Source organism: Oncorhynchus mykiss, chromosome 5, assembly GCF_057628025.1.
Source record: "Oncorhynchus mykiss isolate SJ-2025 chromosome 5, ASM5762802v1, whole genome shotgun sequence".
NCBI lineage: Eukaryota > Metazoa > Chordata > Actinopteri > Salmoniformes > Salmonidae > Oncorhynchus > Oncorhynchus mykiss.
In genome coordinates, this window is record NC_143026.1 from 32,493,034 (window position 1) to 32,519,216 (window position 26,183).

General features: G+C 42.9%; 1 protein-coding gene across 2 annotated transcripts in view; it reads right to left on the bottom strand.

Annotated features, from left to right (window-relative positions):
• The window catches only part of LOC110523606 (endoglin), a 65,092-nt gene that overhangs the window by 27,425 nt on the left and 11,484 nt on the right, over positions 1–26,183 (bottom strand). For both annotated transcript variants that reach the window (XM_021602463.3, XM_036977275.2), the window contains one exon: positions 5,213–5,361. In XM_021602463.3, coding sequence (XP_021458138.3) covers positions 5,213–5,361 — 149 coding nt within the window. The remainder of the gene's footprint in view (positions 1–5,212; positions 5,362–26,183) is intronic.

Below are 26,183 nucleotides of genomic sequence, written 5' to 3' on the forward strand. Positions count from 1 at the left end.
ACACACTCATTTAGTGTGCCCAATAGGCAGTTTGATATCATCTCCCCTCTGTCCACCTTAATTGAATCACTCCTCTTTTCTATCAGTCATCTTCACAGAACACACCTGTGATCGTCTCCAATCCACAGACAAACCTTCGTCAAAGATTATGGATATACTTTTTTCTCAAAGTTGCCGGGATGTCACATGTCCTACTTATATCAGGACACTCGTAAAAACCTAAGCATTGCGAAACTTATATTTGCTCAAATAGACCTCACATAGCAAATAAGCCATACGTTTTTATGTTGACCAAATTCGGCACTCTCTCATTAAACTCCATACAAAATCTCATTGCTTAGTGGGGGAAACAATACAAAAAAACGCCACCTGCTGGAGGGAGACAAATTTTCAGCCGAGTTGGGCCTCTCTCTTTCTCTTCCTCTCTGCCTTCGTCTAATGAGTCTCGCAGGAGGGAAGTTGTCAGGGCCCATTGGCAGGAAGTCCAAAATAAAAGGCATCCCTGTTGTGTCCCGGCGTTAATTTTTAGCGCAGACTTAAGAACATTTTCAGAGGTGAGCAGTCTGGGGCACGTGGATTAGTGAACAAAGAGAATACTTAAGTGCTGTGTGTGTTTGCAAGGATGGTGGGGGAGAGTGTGTGTGTGTGTGTGTGTGTGTGTGTGTGTGTGTGTGTGTGTGTGTGTGTGTGTGTGTGTGTGTGCAAGGATGGTGGGGGAGTATGTGTGTGTGTGTGTGTTCACGTGCGTGAATTACAGACAAGGAGACAGACCGAGCTGCAGGCAAACAGTCTAACTGATTACATTATCCGTGTCCCTTGCCACTGTCTATCATCACAGAGCATTAAAGTACGTCGCTTGCCTAGTCTTTTAAGTACTGTCAGTATATGTTTATCATCGAAACTCAGAGAATGCCTCTTGAAATACCCTGAAGGAGCAGGATTACTCAATTACCAGTCAGCTGAGAGATGCATGTTTTCTTCTTCTGCCGTTCATGATATAAATTGGCCTCAACAAGTGAAGGGGAAATAGTTTAGACTTTATGCTTTGCTGACAACTAGACTTTACACTTCCCTTTCAATGAAACACAGTAGGGTCTTAGATGGTTGGAAATAGTTTTGGGTTGAGAATCCTATTGTTATTCCATGAGTGTTCTAGCAAATCACACAATATACAGTAAATGTATGACTCATTTTTCCTGTTATCTGACAGTGTACCAGTCTGGTATGGACAACTTATTCACTATTCACTCAGTTTGAGTCAATAGAGTCAAGGATGTGTCTGTGACTAATATACTATATGAGTCGAAAGGATTTACGCATGCAAATCAGTTGGGAAATAACAATACTTTCACGGTTAACCAAAACTCAAAAGGTCTTTATAAAAGAACTGTCCTCGATTCTTCTTCTTACTTTCTCCATCACTATCTCCAATTTACTCTAGAAGTTGGAACAATGCACGTTGTCGTCCCTGGTCGCTCGCCCTTGCTATTTTTGTTCCTGTGCTTTCAAGATACAATTGTTTTCCTCCTCAGACTTTTTTTTTCTCTAGGGCTTTTACTGGTGCATAACAGCTTCCCGTTATTCTTTGTCTCTCTCCCCTAACCTAAGCTGGCTCCGACGGTCCAGTCTCGGCTGTGAGCCAAGTCCAGTGCCAGAATGTGACATCATTGGAGTCTGGACAAGCCCCTCCCCTTCTGCCTTCTCTCCTCCCTTCTCTCCCTCTTGTCCCTCCATCCCCCTGCCATATTGAACAGACCGCCAGGCAGCCACACTTTCAATATGACAGACAGACAGACAGACAGACAGACAGACAGACAGACAGACAGACAGACAGACAGACAGACAGACAGACAGACAGACAGACAGACAGACAGACAGAGAAAAAATATCTTCTCTCCATCCACTGGTCATTTTGCCTTCAGCCAAGGACATAACCCTCCCTGCTTTGTGTCTGAGGATAAGCAAAGCCTCCAAGCCTTCCAAATCGTACATTTTCAGCACTGCCCCAAACTGATGCAGTAAATAGAGTGATAAGGCTGTGTGTGTTGAGAAATAGCATGAACCCTCACTCTCCAATTCCAAACATTTAGCCTGGTCCCACAGGAGAACAGGATACGCTTGCTCTGTGGAATGTCCACGGGATCACACGGCTGGCTCCAGTTCCGGACAAACTACAGCCTTTGTGTTCCTCCTCCTCTTCAATCTTTCGTGTTTCATAAAAACCTGGCAGTAAAGAGCTAACATTTCTTCTACACCACATTTCTCTTTCTTGGACCACTCTAGGACCATTCTTGGAAGAAATCTGTCTTTGTTTAGCTGTGTACATAAAAACACGAGTTAAGAACAATTTAACATGTTATAGTTGTTTTCTATGACGCCAGAGGGAGAAGCAGAGGAAGACAGGAAGAGATTTTCCAGTATTTTTTCATTTAGTGCAGGCAGGCCGAGGGACTCCTTTAGCCTTCATTAAAGGTGAGGAATCCAGGCAGCCATCCTCAGATACTGTATTATCCTGTGATGGCGTCTCATCCGAATCACAACCACACACTAATGGGTACCACACAGACCCACTCCTGGGTGAGCCCCCTTTAATTAATATTAAAGAGGGAATGAGAGAGATAAAGTCAGTGTGTGTGTGTGTGCCTGTGCATGCTTGCGTGTGTCAGAGAGAGAGAGAGAAACAGAGAGTGAAGGACGAGGGAGAGAGAGCACAGCACTGATAAAGAAATTACTAATATGTGCTGACCAGACACTGTCAGAAAATGAAAAAGGAAGTCTGCGAAGGAAAAAGCAGTGTAGGATTACATTTGTCCTCCTAAGCACTGATCTAGGGTCAATTTCCTCAATTGATTTCCAATTGGTCCTACTGCAATTTACGGTACAACTTTTTGACATCCACACACACAGCCCCATTCCCCATGCAGGCTGTTGGATGCGGTAGTGTGTTTTCACACTACTGTGTATGTAGTGCAAGCCTGTAAGGGGTGACCCCAGCTCCATGTTATGTTTGGCATGTGTTTGCACTTATCAGGCTAACCAGAGGAGGTGTCCCTAATGTTGACTCTCAGCCACATGGGAAAGCTAGCTAACCTAGCACGCTAACACTCATCTGGCATCAAACTCATGAGAAAGCTAACCTAGTGTGCTAACTGTCATCTGGCATCAATCTCATGAGAAAGCTAGCCTGGTGTGCTGACGCTCATCTGGTATCAATTTCACACAGACACTCTCCCAGAACAACATTTTCCCCCAGGAACGGGACAAATATTCCAGCTATATGGAGCTACCGTAGCTACAGTGCCTTACGAAAGTATTCGGCCCCTTTGAACTTTGCGACCTTTTGCCACATTTCAGGCTTCAAACATAAAGATATAAAACTGTAATTTTTTGTGAAGAATCAACAACAAGTGGGACACAATCATGAAGTGGAACGACATTTATTGGATATTTCAAACTTTTTTAACAAATCAAAAACTGAAAAATTGGGCGTGCAAAATTATTCAGCCCCTTTACTTTCAGTGCAGCAAACGCTCTCCAGAAGTTCAGTGAGGATCTCTGAATGATCCAATGTTGACCTAAATGACTAATGATGATAATTACAATCCACCTGTGTGTAATCAAGTCTCCGTATAAATGCACCTGCACTGTGATTGTCTCAGAGGTCCGTTAAAAGCGCAGAGAGCATCATGAAGAACAAGGAACACACCAGGCAGGTCCGAGATACTGTTGTGAAGAAGTTTAAAGCCGGATTTGGATACAAAAAGATTTCCCAAGCTTTAAACATCCCAAGGAGCACTGTGCAAGTGATAATATTGAAATGGAAGGAGTATCAGACCACTGCAAATCTACCAAGACCTGGCCGTCCCTCTAAACTTTCAGCTCATACAAGGAGAAGACTGATCAGAGATGCAGCCAAGAGGCCCATGATCACACTGGATGAACTGCCGAGATCTACAGCTGAGGTGGGAGACTCTGTCCATAGGACAACAATCAGTCGTATATTGCACAAATCTGGCCTTTATGGAAGAGTGGCAAGAAGAAAGCCATTTCTTAAGGATATCCATAAAAAGTGTTGTTTAAAGTTTGCCACAAGCCACCTGGGAGACACACCAAACATGTGGAAGAAGGTGCTCTGGTCAGATGAAACCAAAATTGAACTTTTTGGCAACAATGCAAAATGTTATGTTTGGCGTAAAAGCAACACAGCTCATCACCCTGAACACACCAACCCCACTGTCAAACATGGTGGTGGCAGCATCATGGTTTGGGCCTGCTTTTCTTCAGCAGGGACAGGGAAGATGGTTAAAATTGGTGGGAAGATGGATGGAGCCAAATACAGGACCATTCTGGAAGAAAACCTGATGGAGTCTGCAAAAGACCTGAGACTGGGACGGAGATTTGTCTTCCAACAAGACAATGATCCAAAACATAAAGCAAAATCTACAATGGAATGGTTCAAAAATAAACATATCCAGGTGTTAGAATGGCCAAGTCAAAGTCCAGACCTGAATCCAATCGAGAATCTGTGGAAAGAACTGAAAACTGCTGTTCACAAATGCTCTCCATCCAACCTCACTGAGCTCGAGCTGTTTTGCAAGGAGGAATGGGAAAAAATGTCAGTCTCTCGATGTGCAAAACTGATAGAGACATACCCCAAGCGACTTACAGCTGTAATCGCAGCAAAAGGTGGCGCTACAAAGTATTAACTTAAGGGGGCTGAATAATTTTGCACGCCCAATTTTTCAGTTTTTGATTTGTTAAAAAAGTTTGAAATATCCAATAAACGTCGTTCCACTTCATGATTGTGTCCCACTTGTTGTTGATTCTTCACAAAAAAATACAGTTTTATATCTTTATGTTTGAAGCCTGAAATGTGGCAAAAGGTCGCAAAGTTCAAGGGGGCCGAATACTTTCGCAAGGCACTGTATCTACTATATGGACTCCAGATATGATGTGGGCTATACAAACTGAATTGAATCTAACAATGCAGAACATTTTGAAAAGTTAATGCTATTATTTGAAAAACTACAGTCATTTGAACAAATATGACTACAGTAAAATCATATTACCTCACATATCAGTGTACTACATATTGGAACCTGTGTCTTAATCTTGGACATTTTTACACTGGACATACTGGTCGATTGAAATGCAGTGGAAGCCTTCCACAGTAGTTTAGGACATGCAAACCGTATACAGTAGATTGCCTTACCTCAATAGTGTAGTGCAGGCTGAGGATGTGAACTTCTTTGCCGTCCTGAGTGGTGTAGTTGGTCCAGCAGCCTGGACGCATCTCTCTCAACCTGATCCAGGCATTCTGGTTTTCAGGGACCGCCACTGGCTCACAGGTCTGCTGGGATGCTGGGGGAGAGACAGAGGGAAACCCGGTTAAACAAAGTAGAGAGTTCACATTTTCTAGGACCATACATTTTATTGAACCTTTATTTAACGAGTCTAGAGCAAATTCTTTATTACAATGATGGCCAATAATGTGGAATGGGTTCTGCATGGAACCGAAAAGGGTTCTACCTGAAACCAAAAATAGTTATTCAAAGGGTTCTCCTATGGGGACAGCAGAATAACCCATTTTAGGTTCTAGATAACACCTTTTTTTCTAAGAGTGTACAAGAGGAGAGGTACAATAAGAAGAGAAAAACATGGAGAGCTGATTGAGCTAACACCCTCTATTATGACCATATGAATAATGCATTATGCATTTCCTCATAATGTTTTATGCATAAACCATTAATACAGTAAAGCCCAAGATACAGTATCATTAGCAAGATATATTAATAGATATGTTAGGCAACATGCAAAGAGCTCGGTAGACTAGCACTATAATATATGATCTGAAACACATATTCAATCACCCTCTTGGTTACAGATTAGCCTAGCCTATGGAGGGTGTTGTTTTCCTGTTCTATTCATCTCTGATTCCTCCACATGCACTCCATCACTCGTGACTCAGTGACTGTCTATGGAAGGGAAGGAGGGGACAAGGGTTGCATGGTGGGTCATTAGGAAGCAGCACTGCCGTGTGTTGTAATCAGGAGATAAAGTAAGGAGTATTGATGCTAAATGTGTGGGAGGGGCTGCCGGTCTGACTGGCACGGCTGATAAGTCGAGTTTATCTGGGACCTCACGGCCATATGGGTAACATTAAATCAAGTCCATTCCTCTGCTATTCCTCACTCCCTGACTACCATGCCGCACCACAGGGAGTTTCCTCCCCAACCTCTGCTCTCTGTCACACAGACACAGGGCAGCTGATTTACTTTTTTTTAAAGTATGTATTTGCTTTATCTGTTCCTAATACTTTGTCCCCTGGTTGGAGTGTCCTTTTGGTGCTTTATAAATATTCCCCACCATTAAACCGCCTCCTTCCTCAGGATGAGCAGGGTCAGGTGTCGCTTCCTACCCAATCAACAGTCAGCACTAGGACCAAGTCCCGCCCATCACAGTGAGATCTGATTAGGGCTTTATCTGCACCTTGCGGGGTCATTGGGTGGCAGGCGTCACGGTTGCGGCACGTTCAGATCTGGATTGGCTGTGCTGGGGCCTGGGCTGGGCCCTGGTCTGTCTCCTGACCCAGATATGATCACAGGACAAATACAACAGAGACGACCCTGGTCTGAGTCTCTGAGTCCCAATCAGTAGACACGCATCTAAACCGGATACCACTGACACCCATTATGGAAAGGGATTATATTATTGAGCACAGAGGACAATGCTCCATTGAAAAATGTATGAGGATTTTCAGCTTGTTCTATGTGATGGATCTTTTTTTTAAATTGGAATGAGTCGGTGGTAAAGATGAATCGAAAACCTCGCCATTTTCTAGAAAGATCAGTTATCATTCAGCTGATGTGTTTCACAGTGGCAGAATTAAATGACCGGATTTAGACACATATAATGATTTATTCTGATAACTTATTACGAGCGTTCAAAACTGCTATGAACTTCTAAGAGACAATCATAGCTTCTCAGTTTCTTGGCCTGTTCATATTCACAAAGCATATGAGAGTACCAGTGCTGATCTAGGATCAGGTAACCCCTGTCCATATAACCTTATTCATTATGATCTAAAAGGCTAAACTGATCCTATATCAGCGCTCCTGCAGACCAAGGCCTTCCTTACTATAACTACAAGGTGCAAGGCCTATGGGGGAGGGGGTTTATGGTTGATCAGCGCCATGGAAGGATGGAGGGAGAGAGAGGGGGGGGTTGAACAGGAAACAACAATAGTCATGAGGGCAACAGGAAATGCCCGGTTTAGACATCTGGCCTGATGATGACAGAGAGCCCGGGCAGAGGACATTTTCATCACTATGAGGGGGGGGGGGGGGGGGGGGGGGGGGTGGAGGGAGAGAAGGGAGAGAGAGAAGGGGCATGAGTCAAGCCAATGCCCACCACACAAACAGCTCTTTCTTTCCAGCCTCTCATCTTTTCGTTAATGAACTGTGACTTTCTTTCTTTCCCCACTGCTCCACAAGCGAGCTCCTCCCTCTCTTTTCTCATCATCCCTCTTCTCCTGCCCTAGTCAAGGCCTGGCTTCCTGTTATTCTGCCCGTGCCTTCATAATGTCCACTTAACAGCCAGATTACCTGCCATAAAGAAACGCTGTCTCGTGACAGAGTCAACAGCCTGTGACTGCGCCGGACTGCTTTACGTAAATCAACCCCTGGTGTCTGCCACCACCGGGCAAAGCACACACACACCACACATATACACATACACATACACACACACAAACACACACACACATGACACACACACACACACAGACACAGACACACACACACACACACACACACACACACACACAACACACACACAAGATCCTCTCCTTATCCTATTTACCAGTCACTAAAAATATAAACCATAGTCACACTAACCCCTCTGCCTGACCCGGAAATGCCAACGGCCTCACTAAGCGGTTTGCTGGTAAATGAGCTATAGAGAAGTGCTGTTCCATTTCTCCTCTGTCTTTATCTATTTTTATCAGCAGCGCCTTACATTTTATTTTCCATTGGAAGAAGAGATGTTTAGGAATGATGGTGGTGATTCCCATTTAGATGTGAGTTAGATGTGAGGCGGAGTCAGGGTTGAATGAATGCATCATGATTTTAGATGCCAGAGGATGTAGCCTACAGTGTATGAGATGTATGATGTGATATAGGATGATAGGATAGTAGAGGATGTTTAGGAAATGATGATGTGTCACAGTGTTCATCTGAGTATTTAGGTCTTTGGCTTGTATCGCGTCTGGCAATCTTGCTGAATCTGCCATTAATACCTCTCCTCCTCCCTTATCTTTTTCTGCCTGCTTGTATCTGTCTCTTGACTGCCCGTTCTAGTCTCATTGTTCTGGTCAACTCCCAGACCTGATGCTGAGCCAAAGAAAATGCCCAAATAGGCATGTGTCTCCTGTCTGAGGAGCTAACTACAGTGGGGCCGAGGTATGGGGAGGGGGGATTTCTCAATACTGTAAAGTACACAAAGTTAGCCCTCTGACACAGCCTGGTACATTCCAAGTCTACTATCTGTGCCTTCTTGGGTTTTTTTGTACATAAATAGTTTGTTTAATATTAAAGTTTATTCCTAACATTGTGGGAAATGTTTAATATCTACAGATAACCCTGACGTATTACACAACTAAACAGCAAAAATCATTTAAATTATTATTTCCAATCTTGTAATCTTTTTTTGCAACTTGCCCATCTCTTCAAGGCATACTGTACCGATCTTAATTTGACCATCCTATTGCAGGATAAATGTTTAACTTGTAGTATATGTGAGGTTTAAAAAGGCTTCTGAACTTCCTACTTAGAAATGTCAGACTTTGATCAACTCCTACAAAAATGTACATCAATTATCAATGTAAAAGAGCAGAAAGGCCCGCACACTGTTTATGATCCCAATTCACAGCTTTAATGACAACGTTTCAATCCGAAACAGATCTTCATCAGGTCAAACAGTCTGAGTGCTTAAATCCCAAAATATACACATTTCACTTCATATGTCCACTAGGCATGGTGGGTGTGGAAGCAATTAGATTCACTTAAGCGCATAGTCAATCATAATTAATCACAGAGGCTATACACTACCATCCAAAAGTTCGGGCTCACTTAGAAATACATTAAATGAGTTGCAAAATGAATAGGAAACATAGTCAAGACGTTGACAAGGTTATAAATAATGATTTTTAATTGAAATAATTGTGTCCTTCAAACTTTGCTTTCGTCAAATAATCCTCCATTTGCAGCTATTACAGCCTTGCAGACCTTTGGCATCCTAGTTGTCAATTTGTTGAGGTAATCTGAAGAGATTTCACCCCATGCTTCCTGAAGCACCTCCCATAAATTGGATTGGCTTGATGGGCACTTCTTACGTACCATACGGTCGAGCTGTTCTCATAATAGCTCATTAGGGTTGGAGCTGTGCTTTGGGTCATTGACCTGTTGTAGGAGGAAATTGGCTCCAATTAAGCATTGTCCACAGGGTATGGCATTGCATTGCAAAACGGAGTGATAGCCTTCCTTCTTCAAGATCCCCTTTACCCTGTACAAATCTCCCACTTTACCACCACCAAAGCACTCCCAGACCATCACATTGCCTCCACCATGCTTGACAGATGGCATCAAGCACTACTCTAGCATCTTTTCATTTTTTCTGTCACGGCCTGATCTGTCTCACCTGTCCTTGTGATTCTCTCCACCCCCTCTAGGTGTCGCTGATTTTCCCCAGTGTATTTATCCCTGTATTTCCTGTTTCGCTGTGCCACTTCGTCTTGTATGTTTCCAAGTCAACCAGCGGTTTTCCTGTTCTCCTGCTTTATGCATTCTCTTTTTTCTAGTCCTCACGATTTTGACCCTTGCCTGTTTCTGGACTTTGTACCCACCTGCATGACCATTCTGCCTGCCTTGACCACGAGCCTGTCTGCCACTTGACCACGAGCCTGTACCTCCTGGACTGGTTTTGACCTTTTTGCCTGTCCACAACCATTCTCTTGCCTATCCCTTTGGATTAATAAACATTTTAAGACTCCAACCATCTGCCTCCTGTGTGTGCATATGGGTCTCACCTTGTGTCATGATATTTTCTGCATCTCACGAATGTTCTTTGTGATCCGAACACCTCAACTTAGATTTGTCTGTACGTAACACTTTTTTTCCAATCTTCCTCTGTCCAGTGTCTGTGTTCTTTTGCCCATCTTAATCTTTTATTTTTATAAGCCAGTCTGAGATATGGCTTTTTTTTGCAACTCTGCCTAGAAGGCCAGCATCCCGGAGTCGCCTCTTCACTGTTGACGTTGAGACTGGTGTTTTGCGGGTACTATTTAATGTAGCTGTCAGTTGAGGACTTGTGAGGCATCTGTTTCTCAAACTAGACACTTTAATGTACTTCTCCTCTTGCTCAGTTGTGCACCGGGGCCTCCCACTCCTCTTTCTATTCTGGTTAGGGCCAGTTTGCGCTGTTCTGTGAAGGTAGTAGAACACAGTGTTGTACGAGATCTTCCGTTTCTCGGCAATTTCTCGCATAGAATAGCCTTCATTTCTCAGAACAAGAATATTCTGAGTTTCATAAGAAAGTTCTTTGTTTCTGGACATTTTGAGCCTGTAATCGAACCCACAAATGCTGATGCTCCAGATACACAACTAGTCTTATTGATTATTTAATCAGAACCACAGTTTTCAGCTGTACTAACATAATTTCAAAAGGGTTTTCTAATGATCAATTAGCCTTTTAAAATGATAAACTTGGATTAGCTAACACAACATGCCATTGGAACACAGGAGTGATGATTGCTGATAATGGACCTCTGTACGCCTATGTTGATATTTCATAAAAGATCTGCGTTTTCCAGCTACAATAGTCATTTACAACATTAACAATGTCTGCACTGTATTTCTGATCAATTTTATGTTATTTTAATGGACAAAAAAATCACTTTTCGTTCAAAAACAAGGACATTTCGAAGTGACCCCAAACATTTCATAAAGGATTACATGCAATACCCACCCATATGACCATTGGCAGTGGCCGTAGATATAATTACAGTGACCTATTTCAAAAACAACTTGTGTACCTCTAATAATTGTACATCAACGAATAATTACAGAAAATATAATATACTGTATGTACAAAATGACCAAGTGGAGACCTGGATGGCAGGACAAATCAATGTGACATATTCAAGTAAGAAATGGTCTGATATCAAACTCTTGGTTAAGACCTTTTGGAGACATGACAGACAAACGGTGAATCCAATACAATTCTCTTCTCAGTAATACACTATCAGTATCTCCAAGGACTCTTAACATGTTCGATACCAATGTATCTCGGAGAGCTGATATTGTGACGTGCCTCCATGAAATGCGCCACAGGGCTTCTTGACCAGAGAAGCCCTGTGGCGCATTTCATGGAGGCTCGTCACAATATCAGCTCTCCGAGATACATTGGTATCGAACATGTTAAGAGTCCTTGGAGATACTGGTATTACTCATGTGTTCTGCTATCCTTGTTTTCAGAGCTCGTTTTGTGTTTACTACATAGCATAGACCACTTATACACTTGATCAGATATACCACATTTTTGGTGGAACACATAATGATACCATTAATCTTAATGGCCTTGCCCGTAATAGGGTGATTGAACAGTGTGCATTTTTTCATAAAGTTACTTAATTATTAATATTTCTTGTTGTTGCTGTAGCAAACTGGCTCAAATTAAGATCCTACATCTGTAGGTGTATTGAGAACAATGACATCACGTAGCGGATAAAGCCAGTGTGGCTCTTTCCTCTAAAAAACTGTCAAAAAGCAGAAATATTAAACCGATTACTTTATCATCAGGCTAATCTGACTTGGATCGGACTATCAGTTCTTGTTTGAAAGGTGAAAGGTCCGTCAGTATTCTGTGGAATGGATCTCCCGACTCAGCAGAAAGAGGACCTTGGCTGGAAATAAAAACCCACACAACTCTGACATTAAGGGTAATATATTCAAGAGAGGCATTGTGACCCTGCCAGCAACAAGCCACATCCTGGAATCAGTAACTTCCTTTATTGAGTCTCTTCACAGAGTCAAAGGATCAAACCACTATTCACTTTGACAGAGAGGAAGAGCAAAATGCAGATGTGGCAGTTTTGACTTGTACTATTCTACATTCACCCTTTATTTGAGATAGGATATTCATTATTATACATCAAGACCTAAGAATTGTATTTAAAAATATAGTCTGGGGAAGAGTATTTTTTGTTATTTTTTGTTATTTTTTGTTATTTTTTGTTATTCATGAATACAGTAGTCTGCCAAAAGCCACAGACTTGTAGCCCCCTTACTACAGGACCCGAACAATAAATCTTACACATTGATGAAAACTTCTTCTATTTTAGTCTAGCAGTAGTATTCCACTACTACGTTAAAAAGTACAAAATAATAATCTGTTATTTTGCTGTATAAAATGTATTTCAGGCATGGGCAGTATTTATGTTACATGTACTTGAAATATGTATTTAAAGTACTTTTCAGTATTTTGTCATTTGGATTACACTGGGCTGAATGACAATCAAATGTATTTTGTAACAACATACTTTGGAGAGCTGTAATTTGTATTTTCTAAATAAAAAATACTTTTCTATGCCATTTTTTATAGTGGTTCACCATTTTGTGCCCCCCTTTCACCATGCATTGGTATCAAAAGTCTGATGACACTATGGTGTGAGCATCTGCTAAATTAACTAAATAAAAATGGCCTGCTCCCGCATCTCCAGCTCTACACACCTATTGTCCCGCTGTTTCCGTGGCTACAGACTGAGGCCTGACCATCTACAGGTTAGTAAACAAGCTCTTATCAGCGCTCTGCAAGGGCCCACAATGTCCCCAGGCCTCTCACCCCTATACTGCACTGCACAGTGCCTTAACTCTCTCCTTATATCCTCAGGCCATACAAATCTCCACAGTCTATCAATAAGTCCCTGATTATCACTGTCACTTTCACTGCTACTGTGTATGTACAATTGAAGTCGGAAGTTTACATACACTTTAGGTTGGAGTCATTAAAACTCGTTTTTCAACCACTCCACAAATGTCTTGTTAACAAACTACAGTTTTGGCAAGTCGGTTAGGACATCTACTTTGTGCATGACACAAGGATTTTTTCCAACAATTGTTGACAGACAGATTATTTCACTTATAATTCAGTGTATCACAATTTCAGTGGATCAGAAGTTTACATACACTAAATTGATTGTGCCTTTAAACAGCTTAGAAATTCCAGAAAAGTATGTCATGGCTTTAGAAGCTTCTGATAGGATAATTGACATAATTTGAGTAAATTGGAGGTGTACCTGTGGATGTATTTTAAGGCCTACCTTCAAACTCAGTGCCTCTTTGCTTGACATAATAGGAAAATCAAAAGAAAACAGACAAGACCTCAGAAAAAAAATGTAGACCTCCACAAGTCTGGTTCATCCTTGGGAGCAATTTCCAAACGCCTGAAGGTACCACGTTCATCTGTACAAACAATAGCATGCAAGTACAAACACCATGGGACCACGCAGTTGTCATACCGCTCAGGAATGAGACGCGTTCTGTCTCCTAGAGATGAATGTACTTTGGTGTGAAAAGTGCAAATCAATCCCAGAACAACAGCAAAGGACCTTGTGAAGATGCTGGAAGAAACAGGTACAAAAGTATCTATATCCACAGTAAAACAAGTCCTATATCGACATAACCTGGAAGGCTGCTCAGCCAGGAAGAAGCCACTGCTCCAAAACCGCCATAAAAAAGCCAGACTACAGTTTGCCACTGCACATGAGGACAAAGATCGTACTTTTTGGAGAAATGTCCTCTGGTCTGATGAAACAAAAATAGAAGAGTTTGGCCATAATGACCATCGTTATGTTTGGAGGAAAAATGGGGAGGCTTGCAAGCTGAAGAACACCATCCCAACCATGAAGCACTGCAGTGGCAGCATCATGTTGTGGGGGTGCTTTTCTGCAGAAGGGACAGGTGCACTTCACAAAATAGATTTCTTATTGAGGAAGGACAATTATGAGGATATATTGAAGCAACATCTCAAGACATCAGTTAGGAAGTTAAAGCTTGGTTGCAAATGGGTCTTCCAAATGGACATTGACCCCAAACATATTTCCAAAGTAGTGCCAAAATGGCTTAAGGACAACAAGGTCAAGGTCAAGGTCAAGGTAGTGGAGTGCCCATCACAATCCAATAAAATATTTGAGGGCAGAACTGAAAAAGCATGTGCGAGCTAGGAGGTCAACAAACCTGACTCAGTTACACCAGCTCTGTCTGGAGGAATGGGCCAAAATTCACCCAACTTATTGTGGGAAGCTTTTGGAAGGCTACCCAAAACGTTTGACCCAAGCTAAACAATTTAGAGGCAATGCTACCAAATACTAATTGAGTGTATGTAAACTTCTGATCCACTGGAAATGTGATGAAAGAAATAAAAGCTGAAATAAATCATTCTCTCTACTATTTTTCCGATATTTCACATTCTTAAAATAAAGTGGTGATCCTAACTGACCTAAGACAGGGAATTTTTTACTAGGATTAAATGTCAGGAATTGTGAAAAACTTATTTTAAATGTATTTGGCTAAGGTGTATGTAAACTTCCGACTGTATGTAGTAGTACGGGGGATGGGTATTTTGTGTGTGGTGTGTGCGTGTTATTTGGGGATGTTATGTGGCACGGACATTGGTGATGTGAAAGCTGGTCTGGAGACAGCTTTTCTTCATATACATTAGCTCTGTTTATACCTCTGGGAGCCGTTTGTCAGATGTCTCCTTTTGTCGGAAGTACAGTAGACGCAACAACAAATCCAATGACGCATGGAGGGCCTATGGCTCACTCACACACACAACAGACGCCTATCTCTTAGTGGCTTGAGAGTTGTCTCCCAGTTAGTCTTCATGGCCTGTCTGTGTGCTGCTGTTCCTAAAGCAATATGACGCTTTGATGTAGACAAACTGTCTGTTGTCATTCACTACACTAGCAGTTCTTTCCTAGAATGGTGATGCAAGAAACTTTCGATATGGTGAATGTTAAGTACATTGCCGTTCCCTGTTGATATATGCTCTCCCACTTTCTCCATATCTCTCTCTGTTTCTCCCTTTCAAACACACACATACAGAAACATCTATCTGTAATTTTCGAGGCAGCATCAGAGAGGGCGATGTTTTTTGTTTTGTTGGTTCAGTTGCCTCTTCTGTCAAATTGACAAGGTGTTCCATAAACACTTTATTCGCTCTCAGTCCTCAGGTTGGTCCCAGTGTGAAGAAATTAATTCATTGTAAAACGACGAGACATTTTGAATTTGCACTATAGCGATAGTCTATTAATCTTCCAGGAGTTAATTAGCAAACGTGGCTTTTGGAGGGAAAGACTAATTTAGCGGTTGCTGTGCTTACACAGTTCCGCCGAGCAGATGGAAGCAGCAGCGACGCATTGCATACTGGGTGCTTCCAATCATTCAAGATTGATATCGCTTTGCGCAGCATATGTTTCTCATAGACCAACAGACATTAACCCGTTTTTCTCCACTGATTTCCCAGAAAATATTAACGAGCCCACTTTTGGTTGGTCACATCGGGGATAGCATAGCAATTAAGATTTTGATACTTTTGACACGTTTGAGAAGTTGAAGAAGTGGAGTCAGAACCAAAGATGAAGAGATTCCGCATATTTGCAGTGTTGAGTTTTATTTTTATTTCACCTTTATTTAACCAGGTAGGCTAGGTGAGAACAAGTTCTCATTTACAACTGCGACATGGCCAATATAAAGCAAAGCAGTGCGACAAACAACAACACAGAGTTACACATGGAATAAACAAACATACAGTCAATAATACAATTATTTATCTTCCTCTAAGAGTAATGACATTGTCTGAGTGCGGAGAGTTGTCAACAAGCTAGACTATATTCCTTTAGAAAGGGATGTACAGACTATTAACCTGTTAAATGTAATGTCGATGTAGATTTCCGCCTAAATAGACATACCCAAAAGTAATTATTTATCATGAGAGGGCCATTAACAATACCTAGTGACCTAATGATTATACTGACAGAAATATTAAAATCAAAAAAAAAAAATTGTTTAATAGTTATACAATTCTAAGGTGTAATCACTTTTGAGGACACAAGCTCAAGCACACAGTGAGAATATGATTTTTTAAAATGAAAATATGAAAAATCATAGATAATTTTTTTCCTATTCAACAAAAGTGGGGGAATAAGGCTTGAAATGATTGAAATGCTTTCTAAATATAGCAACAATCTAATTATTATAAATGACTTATGATAAGATTTCACCTTTCTTATAACTGTAAAAGAAATATGATCATACTTAGTGACAGTACAACATTGGCACCATTTTATTAGCTGAATGTTCTGCCCAGCATCCTCTGAGCGACACAGAGACACCATTAAATACCTGCTGACTCATTACATCTCACAACGTCGTCCCTCTGTGTTTAAATGTGCCTTTTTCATGTTGAGAAATCGATCCTTTGTCTGGATAGGCCAGAAAATGCAAAGGAGGTGTCAGATTTCACAATCCTGAGGGCGCGTTTCACAGCTAAGGCGAGTCGACGCAACAACCAATGGTGGTGTGCCATGTCATAGACTGTGTCATCGACTGACAAATTGCTATAACATATGATATGGTTAGCTGATACTTAAAACACTTATCCAGGCATTGTAAGATCTGTCAGGTGTCAGCAACGTCTAAGCATAAGAAACTCACCCTGCATCATAGTGGAGAGCGGCATGTGAAGCAGGACAACCAAAGTTTTCCCAGGGTGCACAGTAATTCAGATTTAGATTAAAGGGAAAACAATAGAGGGAGTAGAAGGGGGGGGGGGTCAGCAGGAGAAAGAATGTCCATAGGGGAAGTAGAAGGTAAGGTAAGTGAGAGTTGAGGGTGTGTGGGGGGAATGTCCATAGGGGGGAGTAGCAGGTGGGAAGGGGAGCCGGTAGCTGACTAGTGGTGGATATTCAGCAGCCTGCCTCTCAGTTTTTACCATGATGCTCGCGTCTGAGTGATTGAAGCAGGGAGAACAGGGCATGGTTTGGGTGGCTGGGGTCACTGATGATCTTCTTGGCCTTTCTGCGACATCTGGTGTTGTTGGTGTCCTGTAAGGCAGGCAGTGTATACCGAATGGCTCTGAAGAGCCTTGCGACCCGTGGCGGTGGAGTTGCCATACCAGGCTGTGAAGCAGCCCGCCAGTATGCTCTCAATGGTGCTCCTGTAGAACACTGTGAGAGTGTTCAGCACCCTGAGGTTGAAGAGTTGCTGTCGTGCCTTCTCCACTACGGTGTCTGTGTGGTTAGACCATTTCAGCTTCTCTGAGATGTGTACGCCAAGGAGTTTGAAGTTATTTACCATCTCCACAGTGGCCCCATTGATGAGGATGGGGGCGTATCCAGCCTGGTTCCTCTTGAAGTCCACAATTAGCTCCATTGTTTTGTTAATGCTGAGGGAGAGGTTGTTTACCCAGCACCATGCCGTCAGAGTGCCTAGCTCCTCCCTGTAGGCCTTCTCGTCGTTACTGGTGATCAGGCCTACTATTTTTGTGTCATCAGCAAACTTGATGATGGTTTTGGAACTGTGTGAGGCCATGCAGTCGTGGGTATACAGAGAATACAAGAGGGACTGAGGACGCACTCTTGTGGGGCTGCCGTGTTGAGGATCAGTGTCGAGGGGGTAATGTTGCCTACCTTCACCACCTGGGGGCGGCCCGTCAGGAAGTCCAGGACCCAGTTGCATAAGGAGGAGTTCTGACCCAGGGCTGTGAGCTTTGTAATGCGATTATAGGGAGGACACTATGGTACTGAAGGCCGCGCTGTAGTCAATGAACAGCATCCTCATATATGCATTCCTTTTGTTCCTGGAGGGTAAGGGATGTGCAGTGCAATAGCGATTGCATCGTCTGTGGATTTGTCAGGGCGCTATGCGAATTGGAGAGGGTTGAGTGTGTCGGAGAGGGAGGAGGGTATAGAGGCCTGAGCTAGGGAGAGATTAAAAATGTCAAAGAACACAGCAGCCAGCTGATCTGCACATGCTCTGAGGGACGGCTAGAAATACCATCTGGGCCAGCAGCCTTGCGAGGGTTAACATGTTTGAATGACTTACATACGTCCTCAGTGGAGACTGTGAGTGTGTAGCCCACATTGTCATCGGGGGCTCTTCTCGGCAGGCCATGGTCATTATGCTCTAATCTTGATTAAAAGATTTAGCTCTTCTGGTAGGGTGGCATTAGTGACCGTGAGGTGGTTGGCTTTCTTTTTGTAATCTGTGATCGTTAGGAGCCCCTGCCACATATGCCTTCGTCAGACCTGCTGAATTGCTCCTCCACTCTGTCTCTATATCTGTCTAATTGATGTTGCGCCATTCACAAAGCGTTCTGTACACAAAAATGTTGGTCGGAACCAGTCCAGAACCGCTAAAAGTCCCCTAAATAGGCCTATCCCTGGATTACTTTCTGCTTTTCAATTCATTCATAATGGAAGTGTAGTGGGGTAATATTAATCATGTATGTACAGTGCCAGTCAGAAGTTTGGTCACACCTACTCATTCCAGGGTTTTTCTTAATTTGTACTATTTTCTACATTGTAAAATAATAGTGAAGACATCAAAACTATGCAATAACACATATGGAATCATGTAGTAACCAATTTTTATATTTGGGATTCTTCAAAGTAGCCACACTTTGCCTTGATGACAGCTTTGCACACTCTTGGCATTCTCACAATCATGCATTTCATCATAGTGCTTGATGGTTGTTGCGACTGCACTTGAAGAATCTTTCAAAGATTTTGAAATGTTCCATATTGACTGAGCGTCATGTCTTAAAGTATTGATGGACTGTCATTTCTCTTTGCTAATTTGATCTGTTCTTGCCATAATATGGATTTGCTCTTTTACCAAATAGGGGTTTCTTCTGTATGCCACCCTTACCTTGTCACAACATAACTGATTGGCTCAAACACATTAAGAAGGAAAGAAATTCAACAAATTAACAAGGCACACCTGTTAATTGAAATGCATTCTGATTCCAAGATGGCGTAGCAGTCGGACGTGTGTTTTGTCTTGTTCCGTCCTGTCCCGAATAAATATCGGTTTACATATCGTTTTCCTTGTTTTTCCCGTATATATTCGTATATATTTTAATATCACGGACTGAATATACTCTTCTGCAACCCGCCTGAACCAATGTGGTACGGATCTGCTATTTTTATACTTTAGAACCAGACCCCCCATCAGAAGCTAGCCAGCTAACTAGCTACTAGCTAGTAGTCAGTTAGCCACTGCTATCGGTCTTCACCGTTAACTCGGACAACAGCCAGCCTCAGCTAGGTCAATACCTGCCAGCCTGCACAGCACGATATCAACCCAGAGCATATAGGACTGCTTTTTCTCTGCCACATCTCCGGATTCCTACTGCAAGTTCTGAAGCTTTACACCAGATCATCGCAGCTAGCTAAGTGCAATCCGAGTGGCTACTCCTGGCTAACGTCTATGTCCGGAAGCAAGCACCAGTTAGCCTTGAGCTAGCCTCGAGCTAGGCCCATCTCCCAGGCTTGCCGAAGAGGTCCACCAGCTAATTCTTGAGCTACAATACCTCTTTTGCCAATTGGCCTGGACCCTTTACTGCCGACACAGAGCCCTGCCAATCCATCACGACTGGTCTGCCGACGTAATCGTCCGAGGTGGTTTCAACAGGCTCTTCCATTGCGACATCGCCGAAGGCCCATCTACTAGGCCCGGCCCGCTAGCTGTCTGAATCGCCGTGTCTCCAAGTCGCCTAGTGTAGTAGCTACTACTGAATCGTCTCCCTGACTCACCTATTGCTACTCATTGGACCCTATGATCACTTGGCTACACATGCCTCTCCCTAATGTCAATATGCCTTGTCTATTGCTGTTTTGGTTAGTGATTATTGTCTTATTTCACTATAGAGCCCCCAGCCCTGCCAAATATGCCTTAGATAGACCATTTGTCCCACCCCCACACATGCGGTGACCTCGCCTGGCTTAACTGGTGCCTCTAGAGACAAAACCTCTCTCATCGTCACTCAAAGCCTTGGTTAACCTCCACTGTACTCACATCCTACCATACCTTGTCTGTACAGTATGCCTGGAATCTATTCTTCCATGCACAGAAATGTGCTCCTTTTACTCTCTGTTCTGAATGCACTAGATGACCAGTTCTTATAGCCTTTAGCCGTACCCTTATCCTACTCCTCCTCTGTTCCTCTGGTGATGTAGAGGTTAACCCAGGCCCTGCAGCCCCCAGCACAACTCCCATTCCCCAGGCGCTCTCATTTGTTGACTTCTGTAACCGTAAAAGCCTTGGTTTCATGCATGTTAACATCAGAAGCCTCTTCCCTAAGTTTGTTTTATTTGCTGCTTTAGCACACTCCGCCAACCCTGATGTCCTAGCCATGTCTGAATCCTGGCTTAGGAAGGCCACCAAATATCCAGAAATGTCCATCCCCAACTACAACATTTTCTGACAAGATAGAACTGCCAAAGGGGGTGAAGTTGCAATCTACTGCAAAGATATCCTGAGTTCTGTCATACTATCCAGGTCTGTGCCCAAACAATTCAAGCTTCTACTTTTAAAAATCCACCTTTCCAGAAACAAGTCTCTCACCATTGCCACTTGTTATAGACCCCCCTCAGCCCACAGCTGTGCCCTAGACACCATATGTGAATTGATTGCCCCCCATCTATCTTCAGAGTCTGTACTGTTAGGTGACCTAAACTGAGATATGCTTAACATCCCGGCCGTCCTACAATCTAAGCTAGATGCCCTCAATCTCACACAAATTATCAAGGAACCTACCAGGTACAACCCTAAATACGTAACCATGGGCACCCTCTTAGATATCATCCTGACCAATTTGCCCTCTAAATACACCTCTGCCGTCTTCAACCAGGATCTCAGCAATCACTGCCTCATTGCCTGAGTCCGTAATGGGTGCGCAGTCAAACGACCACCCCTCATTACTGTCAAACGCTCCCTAAAACACTACAGCGAGCAGGCCTTTCTAATCGACCTGGCCCGGGTATCCTGGAAGGATATTGACCTCAGCCCGTCAGTAGAGGATACCTGGTTGCTCTTTAAAAGTGCTTTTCTCTCCATCTTAAATAAGCATGCCCCATTCAAAAAATGTAGAACTAAGAACAGTGTCACGGCCGTCAAAAGAAGTGGACCAAGGTGCAGCGTCGTCAGCGTACATTTTCTTATATTTATATAAAATGTCGCCAACAAAACAAGAACAAACAAAACAACCGGGAAGCTTAACAGGGCTAAGTGCCACAAACAAAGTTAACGAGGGCTACCAAATGATGATTCCCAATCAGAGACAACGATAGACAGCTGTCCCTGATTGAGAACCATACCCGGCCAACAGATAGAAACACAAATCATAGAAATAAAGGACATAGAATGCCCACCCAAATCACACCCTGACCAAACCAAAAAGAGATTAAAAAAAGGCTCATTAAGGTCAGGGCGTGACAAACAGATATAGCCCTTGGTTCACTCCAGACCTGACTGCCCATGACAAGCACACAAAAACATCCTGTGGCGTTCTGCATTAGCATAGAATATCCCCCGCGATATGCAACTTTTCAGAGAAGTCAGGAACCAATATACACAGTCAGTTAGAAAAGCTCAGGATAGCTTTTTCAAACAGAAATTTGCATCCTGTAGCACTAATTACAAAAAGTTTTGTGACACTGTAAAGTCCATGGAGAATAAGAGCACCTCCTCCCACCTGCCCACTGCACTAAGGCTAGGAAACACTGTCAACACCAATAAATCTACGATAATCGATCATTTCAATAAGCATTATTCTACGGCTGGCCATGCTTTCCACATGGCTACTCCTGCCCCGTCCAACAGCTCTGCAGCAACTTGCCCAAGCTCCCCAAATCCAGACAGCTGATGTTCTGAAAGAGCTGCAAAATCTGGATCCCTACACATCAGCTGGGCAAGACAATCTGGACCCTCTCTTCCTAAAATGATCCGCCAAAATTGTTGCAACCCCTATTACTAGCCTGTTCAACCTCTCTTTCGTATCGTCTGAGATCCCTAAAGATTGGAAAGCTGCCGCGGTCATCCCCCTCTTCAAAGGGGTAGACACTCTAGACTCAAACTGTTATAGACCTATATCCATCCTGCACTGCCTTTCCAAAATCTTCGAAAGCCAAGTTAATAAACAGATCACCAACCATTTAGGATCCCACAGTACCTTCTCCGTTATGCAATCTGGTTTCCGAGCTGGTCATGGGTGCACCTCAGACACGGTCAAGGTCCTAAACAAGATCACAACCGCCATCGATAAAAGACAGTACTGTGAAGCCATTCATTGACCTGGCCAAGGCTTTCGACTCTGTCAATCACCACATTTTTATCGGCAGACTCAATAGCCTTGGTTTCTCAAATACTGCCTGGTTCACCAACTACTTCCCAGATAGAGTTCAGTGTGTCAAATCGGAGGGCCTGTTGTCCGTATCTCTGGTAGTCTCTATGGGGGTGCCACAGGGTTCAATTCTCGGGCCGACTCTTTTCTCTGTATACTTCAATGATGTCGCTTTTACTGCTAGTGATTCTCTGATCCACCTCTACGCAGACGACACCCTTCTGTATACTTCTGGCACTTAAAACCTCCAAACGAGTGTCAATGCTATACAACACTTCTTCCGTGGCCTCCAAATGCTCTTAAATACAAGTAAAACTAAATGCATGCTCTTCAACTGATTGCTGCCCGCACCCGACCACCCGACTAGCATCCCTACACTGGACGGTTCTGACTTAGAATATGTGAACAACTACAAATACCTAGGTGTCTGGTTAGACTGTAAAATCTCCTTCCAGACTCACATTAAGCATCTCCAGTAAAAACATGTATCTAGAATCGGCATCCTATTTCACAGCATCCTTCACTCATGCTGCCCAATATACCCTTGTAAAACTTACTTATCCTACCGATCCTTGACGTCGGCAATGTCATTTACAAAATAGCCTCCAACACTCTACTCAGCAAACTGGATGTAGTCTATCACAGTGCCATCCGTTTTGTCACCAAAGCCCCACATACTACCCAGCACTGCAACCTGTATGCTCTCGTTGGCTTGCCCTCGCTACATATTTGTAGCCAAACCCACTGGCTCCATGTCATCTATAAGTCTTTGCTAGGTAAAGCCGCGCCTTATCGCAGCTCACTGGTCACCATAGCACCACCCACCCATAGCACGCGCTCCAGCAGGTATATTTCACTGGTCTCCTCCAAAGCCAACTCCTCTTTGGCCGCCTTTCCTTCCAGTTCTCTGCTGCCAATGACTGGAACAAATTGCAAAAATCACTGAAGCTGGAGTCTTATATCTCCCTCTCTAACGTTAAGCATCAGCTGTCAGAGCATTTTACCGATCACTGTACCTGTACACATCCAATCTGTAAATCGCACACCCAACTACCTCATGCCCATAATGTTATTTATCTTCTTGCTCTTTTGCACCCCAGTATCTCTACTTGCACATCATCATCTGCACATGTCACGCCTGATCCCGCTTTTCCTCCCCCTCTCCAAGCCTGCTTGCCCAGCGCCCATGCATCGCCCATGCATCGGCCTGCTCAACCGGTGGGACGCTGGGTGGCGCTCCTAGAGGGAGGGGGTACTGTCACGCCTGTTCCCGCTCTTCCTCCCCCTTGCACACGAGGGCGCCAGGCTCTCCAGGATTATGCAATCAAGCCACCATCAGTACGCACACCTGCCTTTCCCCATAATGCGTATCTGCGCTCATTAGACTCAGTTGAACTCTATTACTTGTGTTATTGCCTTCCCTATTGCCTTCCCTTCCTGGGGCGGCAGGATAGCCTAGAGCATTGGACTAGCAACCGAAGAATAAGTCATTTGTTCTTAACTGACTTGCCTAGAAAAATTTAAACATATTGCTCTGTTCCCTGATTCAGGATTGATGTTTGTCATACGTCCTTGTCCTATGTCCTTGTGTGCTGACGCTGTTCTATGTCTGTTCCCTATTAAATATTTTGGAGTTTAGACCAAAAAGCTCTATTTTAGTCTCATCAGACCACATGACCTTCTCCCATTCCTCCACTGGATCATCCAGATGGTCATTGGCAAACTTCAGTCGGGCCTGGACATGTGCTGGCTTGAGCTGGGGGACCTTGCGTGCGCTGCAGGATTTTAATCCATGACGGCGTAGTGTGTTACTAATGGTTTTCTTTGAGACTGTGGTCCCAGCTCTTTTCAGGTCATTGACCAGGTCCTGCCGTGTAGTTCTGGGCTGATCCCTCACCTTCTTCATGATCATTGATGCCCCACGAGGTGAGATCTTGCATGGAGCCCCAGACCGAGGGTGATTGACCGTCATCTTGAACTTCTTCTATTTTCTAATAATTGCGCCAACAGTTGTTGCCTTCTCACCAAGCTGCTTGCCTATTGTCCTGTAGCCCATCCCAGCATTGTGCAGGTCTATAATTTTATCCCTGATGTCCTTACACAGCTCTCTGGTCTTGGCCATTGTGGAGAGGTTGGAGTCTGTTTAGTTGAGTGTGTGGACAGGTGTCTTTTATACAGGTAACGAGTTCAAACAGGTGCAGTTGATACAGGTAATGAGTGGAGAGCCGGCTGGTTGGTAGGTGATCAAATACTTATGTCATGCAATAAAATGCTAATTAATTACTTAAAAATCATACAATGTGATTTTCTGGATTTTTGTTTTATATTCCGTCTCTAACAGTTGAAGTATACCTATGACAAAAATTACAGACCTCTACATGCTTTGTAAGTAGGAAAAGTGTATCAAATACTTGATCTCCCCACTGTATGTTATTTCATAGTTTTGATGTCTTCACTGTTATTCTAATACACTACGGGTCAAAGGTTTTCTTTATTTGTACTATTTTCTACATTTTTTTAAATTAGTGAAGACATCAAAACTATGAAAAAAAACATTATTAATTAATTATTCCCATACAAGGCATAAAGGTTAAGTTACAAGACAATACTAACATTAACAAAACATTAAGTATCTAAGTATGATCAGAAAGCGAGAGAGATAGACAAAGAAACCAGGGAGAGAGAAAGAGAGTAGTGTTGTCACAATACCAGAATTTTTACTTTGATACTGATACCAGGTTCAGTATCACGATACTCAATACCAAAATCATACCAAAACAGGTGTAACAGGTGTGCCAAAACAGGTGTAAAAAAGGTGTATTAGCCAAAGTCACAGCATGGCACTTGAGCCAGACATATAAGCTCAGCTATTGCTCTGTTCAGTCATTGGGCATCTTTTGAGTTCAATATCATTACATTACAAATTTGATGCCAACATTTTTCAGAGACAGCCATATATGAATACATTAATCAATTATACAATCATGCAATTAATTTAACATTATTTTTAGCAATCTAACTACAATACATAACAACATCAAGGTAATAATTTATTTGAATGGTAAATCTCTGTTGATAAACTGGGTAAATCAAGATGTAGCCTAGGCCTATCCACAATACAGGTGAATTCATATGCAATATGATTGTGTGCATACATTGAGTTATTGAGCTTATTTTCAATGATTTCATGTGGCTACAGATGACAAACAATCTGGGACTAATTTGGGATTTATTTTATTATAGTGATCAATAACATTTGCATAGAAGTAGCAATCGCTTCTTTTATAAAATTGCGTGCTGTCTCTTTAAACATTGTAATGACGTCATTCACGACGAGGCACACGCCCACTTGTGGTGCACGACTCCGGGATTGTTGCTCGACTTCCAAAACTCACTGAAACGGATACGCACACACGTACACAACATGTAATTATTGCAAAGTCCTACTAGGAAGACACGATTTGCATTCTAGAAGACTGACATGAGCATGATGCTGCCCATTTGCTCATCAACTTAGCCTATAAAAGGCCTATTTGGTTTGAAAGTGGAAGGTGATGTGTAGGAACTAGAATATTTCAGTAATATTTCTGTGGTGGGATGATGCAGCACACTTGACTATTTGCCATGTTATAGCCCTATTCTGATGAGTATCACTAGAGACGTTGGTTATGTAATTCTTTTAAGATTATTCTATTGATTTTTAAAGCAATCCACGATTGTGC